The 10746-nt window shown below is 34.0% G+C and overlaps 2 protein-coding genes across 2 annotated transcripts; one reads left to right on the forward strand and one right to left on the reverse strand.

Moving 5' to 3' along the window:
- Nucleotides 1–700: 700 nt before the first annotated feature.
- On the reverse strand, nucleotides 701–4660 carry LOC111012517 (Nucleotide/sugar transporter family protein). Its single transcript, XM_022286687.2, has 10 exons — nucleotides 4255–4660; nucleotides 3774–3850; nucleotides 3145–3306; nucleotides 2919–3052; nucleotides 2321–2451; nucleotides 2132–2176; nucleotides 1915–2012; nucleotides 1317–1424; nucleotides 1148–1204; nucleotides 701–1068 (listed from the first exon to the last, which is right to left on the reverse strand). The coding sequence occupies exons 1-10, from the start codon at nucleotides 4424–4426 to the stop codon at nucleotides 994–996; spliced, it is 1059 nt and encodes a 352-aa protein (XP_022142379.1). The 5' UTR covers nucleotides 4427–4660; the 3' UTR covers nucleotides 701–993.
- A 2747-nt stretch (nucleotides 4661–7407) lies between these two features.
- On the forward strand, nucleotides 7408–10746 carry IAA29 (indole-3-acetic acid inducible 29). Its single transcript, XM_088119347.1, has 5 exons — nucleotides 7408–7905; nucleotides 8005–9175; nucleotides 9524–9786; nucleotides 10084–10174; nucleotides 10406–10746. The coding sequence occupies exons 2-5, from the start codon at nucleotides 8898–8900 to the stop codon at nucleotides 10461–10463; spliced, it is 690 nt and encodes a 229-aa protein (XP_087975473.1). The 5' UTR covers nucleotides 7408–7905; nucleotides 8005–8897; the 3' UTR covers nucleotides 10464–10746.

Consider the following 10746-nt stretch of genomic DNA (forward strand, 5'->3'; position numbering starts at 1 on the left):
ATTTGGACAAAATAGTAAAACTAAATCAGGAATACATTAGTCATACCACAGAGACTTTCGAATGTCAAAAAGCTAATACTTCCAACGTCAATACCAAAACGAGCATAGTCCAACAAATTGACATATATCTCAAACTAAGAGGATTGTGAGTTTGAATCTTCATCCCACGTGTTGTACTAAACTAAAAAAAATGATGGTTTGTAACCTATACTAAATTCTCTTATTCCAAAAGAAAAAAAATTATTAAAAGTGACCACCATGATATAATTATCACTGAAGTTGCATAGTAAAAAATTATTTTTCAATTATTTTTTTCATTTTTGATCCATATACTTTTAAAATATTTATTTTAGTCCATGTAATTTAAAATATTTTCATTTTTATCCCATTATTCATACCACAATTTTAGCACAACAATTTACTTACTAATTCTTTAAAAATGTATGAAGATTTTCAATTATGTTGAAATTTCGCAAATACAGACTAAAAAGATCACTATTTAAAAGTACAGAGGTCAAAAACAAAAATTTCGAGAATACAAAATTGAAAGTATAAAGATCAAAATAATCATTTCAAAAGTATACATATTAAAATGAACTAAAATCATTATTCAAAACGGACCAAAATATTTAAACCTTTTTTTTTCAATTATCTAAACTAACATTAATGAACGGATGTCAACCCACACAGAATAATAATATCTCAGAAGGGGATCTTGCACAGTTGCACCAATAACTATGGGCTCAAAACTGTTTTCCAGGTCGTTACACCCTAAAAATCTATGCAGTCAAACAGAACAAATAAGAATCAAGCAAAAAGATAAGTGGAACTCAAAAGAAAAATAAAAAACAAGTGCGAAAATTGAATCAGCACCTGCTCAGAGCAAGACCCTCCCAAAAGTGTTACATCCAAAATTTACAAGTTCATCAATGGCTAGATGAATTTGGAACCAAATCACCTAATTTCTCCTATTAAACTTTGCATCTAGAGGAGTTATTTCCCTATGAGCTTATAGTAGGCATACAAACCAGAGCCAATAAAACCCAAAAGTTGCCCAATAACATTTAGCTGCAAACACAACAAATTACAGCTTTAAAAAAGAGGAAATTAAAGGATGATGCAAATCGAAACAGGTATTTTTACTCACCAGATCAAAAGGAAGGCCGCCAAATATCATCCAGCCAAGTCCAATTGTAAAAAGATCCTAAAATGCAAAGTGAAACTAATTAGTAAGCTAAGGACAATAAAAATATAAGATTATAGGAAGAAGTTTTTCGGGCAAATCTAAGAATTAAACAGAGAAGCCGAGAAAGTACCTTCAGATTACCACATATGGTTTGTGTGACTGCCGAATTCAGAGTGGTGTTTAGAAATATGCTATAGTTCAAGAAGAAAGCCAATGTGCACGAACAAAGCATCACTACCTGATCGACGAAAAGGGTCACAGACAGTGGTCATGGAAAATTGACAATAGCCCAAAACATGGTGAAGTTTCATAAAGATCCCATTTATGTATGATTAAGGTTTGAGAAGTGCAGCAAAGAGGGAATGAAAGAGATGGTGTTACCACATACTACTCAAGTCAAGACACTTATAAATCAATCCATCAAAATGCGATTAAGAGTAAATGCACTCGACTACGAAAGGTCGGTATGCTTGACCAGGAGAGGCAAACTATTTTTTGCATTGAAATTAGTGATGACCCATTAATAATAATTACCCAAACGGATATAAACTGAAAAAGCTGATCATGAAATTGCACATGTATTTGGTTCGTATAGAGGAATTACAACTACCCTGCTTCTTGTTGACAACCAAAAACACTCCAAAATCTACGACAACGACGACCGAAAAAAATGGAGGAAGAGGAGGAGGAACCCCAATAAAGAGCTCTGGCCAGTAAACACAACTTACTAGAAATCCAGGTGAAAGAAGATGAGGGAAGCTAAGAGTTGCCTCCAAGTCACCCCGAATAAATGTCCAGAAAAGTAGAATTGGCGTGCACAATATTCCTACAGTCATTCACAAAAGAATAAAAATGTCAGGAGTATAAAGGTATGGTTACCAGATTATGTGAGGAAAGAATGGGCAACACCAAAAATCTAGTTGTACTTAGAATCAGTTAGCTCACCATTGCACCACATGAGGCCAAAGCTAGTAAGCCCACTTGATTTTCCTAACATAAGAAAATATAAAAAAAAGCCTTCAGCAAAACATAAAAAGAAGTAACTCTATCAAAAAATCCTTAATAGAGGGAAAAAAAAATAAAAGAAATGGAGAGAGAAAGACAGAGAATAGAAAAGAAAAGAGGTCAAACTACCAATACGGGCAATAGTTGCAAGATAGATTGCTGTGGTGACGTTGGACAAGAAAACAATAGAATAGCCATATACGTCAAAGGACAAGTCGCGAGCTCCAGCAATAAATGCGCCGAGAACTATCAAACCAACACTGATAACATCCTTAAAATTTTCAGTTGAATTATTAAATCAGAACCATTTCCACCAAAATAAAACATCCAAGTGAATGATAAAAATCAAAATTGTCTCTAGCAACAAACTGTGATGAAGAAGAAAAGGGGAATAAAGGTTTTGACTCTGTAATTCGAGGATCTAAAAGCAATGTCAATCACTTTCATATTAACTGCAGTGAATTCCTCAACCAACAGCTAATTAAGTGTGATGACAAATATATTCCGATAAAATCACATATTTCTCTATTTCAATAAGCCAAAATCTTCAAATAAAATAAAGCTGGCAAATGCTGAAGAACCAAAATAAAGTGAGAACAGTTAACCGCATCCTTGCAGATGATAGACAACCTTCACTAGGAAACGATTTAAACTGTGTTTAAATTTTCAAAAGAAAGGTGCAAGTTGAAAAACACACATAGATGCATGTGGCAGCTGCAGATCTTACCTTCCAACAACTGAATATGTATATTTTTGTCCTGCCAGAAGATACTCCACAACCATTGTGAAAACAACCGTGGTCCGCCTGAGGGTAGTGTACATGGGTACATTTACTCCACGAACAGACTCCATAGTAGCTAGCTTTCAGGAATAAATATTGGAGTTTGTACACATCAATAACGTATGAAAGAGATAAAGCATCTACATATTCTCATCACACAATTAAAATATACCATGTAAAGCAAATATGTCCCTGCAAGAGGGCTGGTGTGCCTCAACGTCTTCATTGGAACCATTGTTGCAGCATTATCAGAAAGGGTCAAGGATTCACCCACTGTAAAAGATATTACTTTCCAGCGTCTCAATAGATATAGAAAACAACAGGAACATACCATCTGCACCACAAACAAGGAAATATGTCTTAACGACAAACAGTGGCTCACAATCAAATACTATTGGACAAAATAATAAAAGAACCACTAAACTTGTGGCTGGCCAAAACAATGCCATAATTGAGAAGCGAACATCTAAAGATTATGACATTAAAATGATATCAATCAAAATTCAATTTGCAACCTAATATAAAGGAAAACATTATATAATTATAGCAGAAAGTCACTGTAGTTTCGTTGTCATACCTAAAATATTTTGTACATGCAACAAAAACAGCACCAGTACTACATTATACACTAACACTACAGACGATGCTCTACACTGAAGAAGTCCAAAAGCCTCTTTAAACAATAAGATGACAACAATTGTGTACATCATTTTCTCCAAAACAACATCGAATTTTCAAATCCAATTATTTCATAGTAGATAATTGTTCAAACTTCAAAGAGATAACCGAATAGACATCTACCTGAACAAGTGTAATAACATTTGCACTTGGGAAACTATATGAAGAAAGAGCTGCTTTGTTGAACAAAACCAAGAGCACTGTATAATAGATAAGAACCCTCGGTTAGATAATATTGCACAAGAATCAACATCATCAAGTTGACTACTGAAGACCATCAACCATGCAGAATCCGAATGAGAAAACAAATTCATCGTTAAAAATTAGTTTCACGATTCGTAATCGGCATAAAACAAAATCATACAGCAAGCAACTGGCAACATAGTACTATAACAACAGAAGTCAGAACAATTACTCGACATCAAAACAAGGCAGGCCAAATTCTCTAGAAGTAGTAACAGAAGTAGAAAAATATCCGCATAGGAAAACCTAATTCACAGGAAAGAAATGTGCAAAATGAGAAAAAACACATCAACAGACAGATCTAGCAACAACCGGAAGGCGTCGTGAATCAAACAACAAGCTCAGATGCGATAACGCGTACCTGCGCAAGCCATGTAAGAGAGAGCAGCATAGGCTCCTCGTTTGGTCATGGCGGATCCTCTGAAGAGCTTCTCATCGCCTCTGATCAATCGGTCTTTCTCTTCACTGCCATGTGGAGGATCCGACACCGGCAGCAGCAAATTCTTCTCGGAATTGGACGCCTTCAATGACATCGTAGAGCTCGCCTTCTCGGTGAGGCGGAGAAACGGATCAGGAATGGGGATTTGCTGAAGAACGCAGCGGTAGGGAGCGCGAAATCCCCTTGGTAGTCGCCAGATTAAGGGAGCCAATCAGAATTCAGAACAGAGAGAACGGATTTCTGGTTCGGTGAGTTGCCAAACGCGGTTTATGAGTCACCACTCGCTCGCTCCGTTTGAATATTCTTCCTTGTAAATTTGCCGTCGTCGCTGTGGCCATCTTGGCGGATTTTTTTTTTTTTAATAAATAGATTTTTAATTTTTTAGAATGTATTATTAGTTTTCGAAAATAATAACAATTTCACGTTTATTTAAAATTTTATGAGTTTAAAAATAATAATAATAATTTTGGAATATGACTCTCGCATTCTTTAAAACAAAACTTATAATTAGTTTGAAATTGAAAACGGATGATAAATATTCTTACAAGCATAAATAAATAAATAAAAATAAGGATCAAATTATTTAAAGGTTGGGTTGGATCACAGACCAACCAGCTTGGGCTAACCCAAAAACGGACCTATTGGGCCCAAACCAAAGCCCATGTGCATATCTTTGAAATTTATAACCGTTACTAATTTAATTTATTAGGCCATAACTTTGAAGGAGGTAAGTAATTAGGTCTAGTGTACTTAAAAACACTCATATCAACCAATGATATTTTAAATGAGTATTTTGAATTATTTTAAAACATGTAGGATTAATTAATATTTGAAAATTTATATATATCATAAATATCTAAATCATAATATTAATAATTAAAAATGTTATATATTTTGCCTGAACATTGGTTAAGGTACTATCTTCGACCAAAAAATCTTGACAAATCTCTACTCTCACACATCCCAATAAAAAAATATTATACATTTTAAATTTAAAAATAAAATTGCATATTTCATAGTGGTGATAGACTTTGAAAATATAGATATGTCAATAAATTCATAAACAAATAGTTGCTTACTTTTTAAATAGTTAAAAATCTCTATTATCAACATTGTTTATATTAGTGATACTTTACTGATATATTGTTTCAATTTGATCGATTATAATGTAATAAAAATGTCGATGCACCTTTTATGCAAATATCTTAATCATAAATATATAGAAATATTGACAGGTTAATAGAAATTGAATACCTGATTTACAACCAAGGTTTTTAAATATCAATATAGATAGGTATTTAAAAAAGTAATTGTAACAAATATTTAAATTAACAAATAAGCATTTCGCGCTTTTTTTAGATAAGTTAAAAATTATTAATATTAACACTATGCCTATATTCTGTTGACATTTTTGCGATACTAGGTAAATGTTGATTCATCTCTTATATCGATGTTAAATTTATGAACATATAGAAATGTCGATGAAAAAATGTCAACATATCGATATAAATTAGCTACCCTAGTTTCAATAATGGGCAAGCCAAAGACCCGAAGGCGAGCCACGTGAAGCGAAAAGATCGAGACGAGAGAAGTGGGTTCCCACGTGCCCCACGTGTGCTCTCTACGTCTTTGTATTTGTATTGGACATTTCACATCAAATAGAGAGACATGGGGCTCTACAAGAGAAGCAATTACTTCACGCAAACGTATGCAAATTCAAATCGCAAAGTTTTCAAAGAGTTATTTCTTGAGATTTCAGGGTCTTTTTTGGTCACACATTACTCAAACATGAATGTTTGCTATTGCTACTATCTTGTTTCTATGCCCATCCCTTTATTAAATAATGGGTCCTTTGTGCCATTATCTTGTTTGTGCTATTATTTTTTCTAGCTTGCATCGACGCGTTGTTTTTTAAACGTTTACATCATGATGTTTCGAAAAGAGAATATGTTACACATGTCAGTTTATTTTATTTAGTTGTCCTTTTTAAATGTTCATATTATGACATTTCAAAAAAATGATATATTATATTCAGTTGTCTACTTTATTCTATCAAGTGATATTAGTCGATGTTTATTTCCATATTACGTTACTGTTTATTTATCATCTAATTTGTAGTGATGGGTCGAATTTAAACGTTGGTATTAAGATGCTAATTTTAAAAAATAAGTACGTTGCACGGACCACTTTGTTGATTAAGCTGTCTACTTTCTTCACCAGGCTATATGAAAATTAGTCATTCATTTTGTTTAATAGGTATATTATATCATCATGTAGTAACTACAATAACTAAGTGAAATTATATTCAAAGTTTACGTATTTGAAACATTTTAATTATTGTGCTAATGGGGCCAAAAAGTTTAACGAATTATTGGTGCTCACATTTTTTGGAATCTCTCAAATCTACTGTGAGTTATGCTTAAGTTGGTATATATTTCAACTAATTAAGACATTAATGTCAACTCAAACATAACTTACTAACTTATAAAATAAAATGTAAATTAATTAGTCAATATATTATAGCTTCTGTTCAACGAGTTAATGAATTGACTAGTCAATATATTGTAAAAAGAAAACTTTCGTTCAATTATAATGCTAACATGAACATAACTCAATTAATTAAGAAGACCGTGAGTTTAACCTCATCTCCTATCTGTTGTACTAAAATACCCTATTATGCTATATATTTTAGTCCTACTATCAACTTCTAATTTAAATTAATCTCGCAACTTGAATTTAGTCCGTGTATAATTTTTTACTAAAATGTTAGAAGTTAAAATTTTCATCCCTATTTTTTTTTCCTAATAGATTTTCATGTCCTACCAAATAAATTAAAATTCTTTTAAACGGAGAGATGGAACCAACTAATTAAATCTAGAACTTAACTATTCACCACCCTTAAATATTTGACAATTAAAAGTGAAAAATATAAATATAAATTTTTTATACAAATGAACGAGTTGTAATTTTTTAAATACGGTAAAAATAAGATTTGGTCGTTGCCGTGGAGGATCAAAACATTTTCCATTAAACCTTTGATTTACTTTGATCTTCAAACAACTCCCGAGACGCAACACCCAATTGGATTTCGTTGGAGTGCGGTCTTCGGGTAGAGAGATCAATCCGGATCCAACCTAATCAGATATCTCCGGGAAGAAAAAGGTGAACGAACAATGATTGAGCAGAAACCAAAACAAAATTAAAGTCGATGTTCATGTGATATCTTCAGAATATTTGAAGAAATTCGGATTATATTCGTTTCTTTAAGGGCTTCGAAATCGTGTAACAAAATCAATGGCGGATTGTGATTGAGCTGTATAATATGCTTCCCCTGCGACTGCCAGCTTTTCGTGTCAGTAAAACACTTTTGGGGTCTATTAGGGCTCATGCAATGCAGGTTTCGACATTGACACGACCAATCCAACCGCTTCGGTGCTTCCAATGGCCGCTCAGACGGAGCAGTCTCCTTGCCCTAATTGGAGGTCACGTGGACTTCAATTGGAGCTGCCCGCTCGGCTCTAGACAAGTTCTCGCCCTCATGGCCTACGCTTTTCGCTTGGAGCGAGCTGCTAGGTAAAGATCTCTGAACATATACCAAACGTATGCATGGTGTTTGTTAAATTGTCTAAGACAAATATTTGCTCTTTTTCTCTCTCTCTCTCCTGTGTGTAGAACTAAACTCCGACAAAGGGAATCGTTTTTATTTTAATTGGGCTAGACAGAAAGGAACTCAAGTACGAAAATTATTGAGGTGGAGGAACTCTTGAAGGGAATGTTTTAGTACCCATTATCATGGAGAACTTTGAATATCAGAGTTCATGCATCATGACGAATTTTGACAACATTACGCCGACAATTTGGACTTGTTTAGCGTGTAATTGCGACAGGAGGGTCATATATGAATCCCAATTCACTCAAGAAAACGACCCATCTTGGAAAATGGAAAGTTCTTTAATATTTAACTTTTGGGTATGATTAGTTGTTTAATGAAATCTGCTCTTAGTCGTCTCTTTCATAATCTAAATTCAAAAGTTGATGATGGTTTAAGCATATGATGTATATCGTTTTAAGATCACTATGCAAACTACATAATTGGTCTCTTCTGTCAATGGAATATCTGATTATGTATATCAATCAAGATCATATTACAGAAGATATTGAAATCTGAATATCTCTAATGTTTTTAATTTAGAATTTGATGATGTTTTGAAGTCTTAAGCATGGGGAATTGAGCATCAAGGACTTAGCTGAATCAAGTTAGGTGCTTGGCCTACTTAATTTATGATATGTTTCTACAGATATGACTACTAGGCCAAACTTGCATACATTCCGTAGTATTTTTCTGTGAACGTGTCCATATCACTGCCCTTCTTTCAGCAGACCCAACTTCCATTGTTGTCTCTCTCTCTCTGTCTACCCAGTTGTCATCTCCTTCACTCTCTCATCCACACTGATACACGTATAAATAGTCCAAATTTACAAACAAAACTACCCATTCGATCCACTACTAGTGCTAGCATCATACCATTGCTTTCGTGAATTATTTGTAGACAGGGAAGATTCTAATGGAGCTTCAACTTGAGCTAGCGCTTTCTATATCAGATCCCACCAGAGGTTTCGACCTGAACAGAAATGGCTGCGATGGGAAAGATATGTTTGGTTCAGATCTGAGGAGCCGTTGTGCCGAAAGCAGTAGCCAACACAAGCGTGGATTTGAAGATGCTTTCTGTAAGAGCAAAGACTCGTCTAAAGAGCTGTCTTTGCTGCTGTGGAGCGGTCAACCAAACAAGGAAGATGATGACAGAAAGGACACCAACCAGAGAAGCTCTTGTGCCATTCACTTGTGAGTTCCATTTACACATCTGATATTTTATTTTAAGAACATTATTGATCGATTCATGAGGGACACTGGTATCTAACTACTTGAGCTATGTTTAGTCCGCAAGATAACATTCATGTTTAGTCTTAGATGTACAAAAATCATGCTTCAAATAATGTACAAACGAACTTTTTTAAATATATATTTCTCTATACTAAGTTAAACTATAGGTTTTATTTTAAATGATGGGTCGGCTTTCATTTCCAACCTTAGAATATAGTACAGACAGACATCTAAGGTTGTGATGCATTTGTTCTGTCATCGAGCATCTAGACTGATGATTTGTTACCATTTTCCATAATTCCATTACAGTAATGCTAGAGAAGAGAACAAAGTTGTGGGGTGGCCACCCATTAAATCATGGAGGAAAAAGCACCTTCATCAGCTGCAACAGGATGGCCTAGGCTACCATTATTGGATGGAAGAGAATGAAGATGATGGAATAGTTTTCAACCCAATATATGTGAAGGTGAAGATGGAGGGGGTGCCAATAGCAAGGAAGATTGATGTGGGGCTGTATAACTCTTATGAGACGCTGAAAACTGCCTTGATCAACATGTTTGCCAATTCTTCTCGTGAGAGACTAGTACTTTTAACTATTTTTCTTCTCTTCCAAAATAAATCAGCCAAATTTTTGAAAACTAAAGATAAAGTTTTCTTAAACTCGTTTTTGTTTTTTGTGTTTTTAAAATTTGACTAAGAATTCATGAGTGTTTCTAGTAACTAAAAAGCTAAACATATATATAAATAAGTCTTAATTTTATTTTGTTTTAAAAAACAAACAACAAAAACAAAATAGTTATCAAAATGAGTAATTACTTCGTTGTGGATGCTGATTGGTAATTAGAATGTTGGTGTTTTCTTATGAACAGATCAGAAGTGTGGGAATGATAATGCCAGCTTTACCCTCACCTATCAGGACAAAGAAGGAGATTGGCTGCTGGCAGGCGATCTTCCATGGCAGTAAGCACTGTTTCTCTTTTTATTCTCTCTGTGGATTCAAAATATTGACAATAGTACAAATCTGATCTGTAATTTCAAAATTTATCTTCTGTGACAAAGATTCTCTTCTTTTTCCATTATCTCTCTCTCTGTGTATGTAGTATAGATAACAGAAGTAAATATCATGAACTTTTATACTACGAAATGAAATGATGGTTTGATTCTGAATACAAGAAATGATGGTTTTTGCAGGACTTTTCTAGAGTCAGTCCAGTGCATGAAGATTATGAGAAGACAACCATCAAACTAATGCAATAAAACTTTATGAGGTTGCTGCCTTTTTCTTACTTCCCCTCATATCATTTATAAGCTATGTGATTACCAAATAAAAGGGGGAGGAGAGAGAATTTAGTTAAGTTTGTTTACCACGTACGATTTGTTTGTTTATTGAGTTCAACAATATGTGGAGATGAGGATTCGAACTTTCGACTTTTAGTCAATGATATATGTCTTAACCTGTTTGAGTTCAACAATATGTGGAGATGAGAATTCGAACTTTCGACATTTAGTCAATGATATATGCCTTAACCTGA

Source organism: Momordica charantia, assembly GCF_013281855.1.
Source record: "Momordica charantia cultivar OHB3-1 chromosome 11 unlocalized genomic scaffold, Mcharantia_2.0 BLBB01000011.1, whole genome shotgun sequence".
Lineage (NCBI taxonomy): Eukaryota > Viridiplantae > Streptophyta > Magnoliopsida > Cucurbitales > Cucurbitaceae > Momordica > Momordica charantia.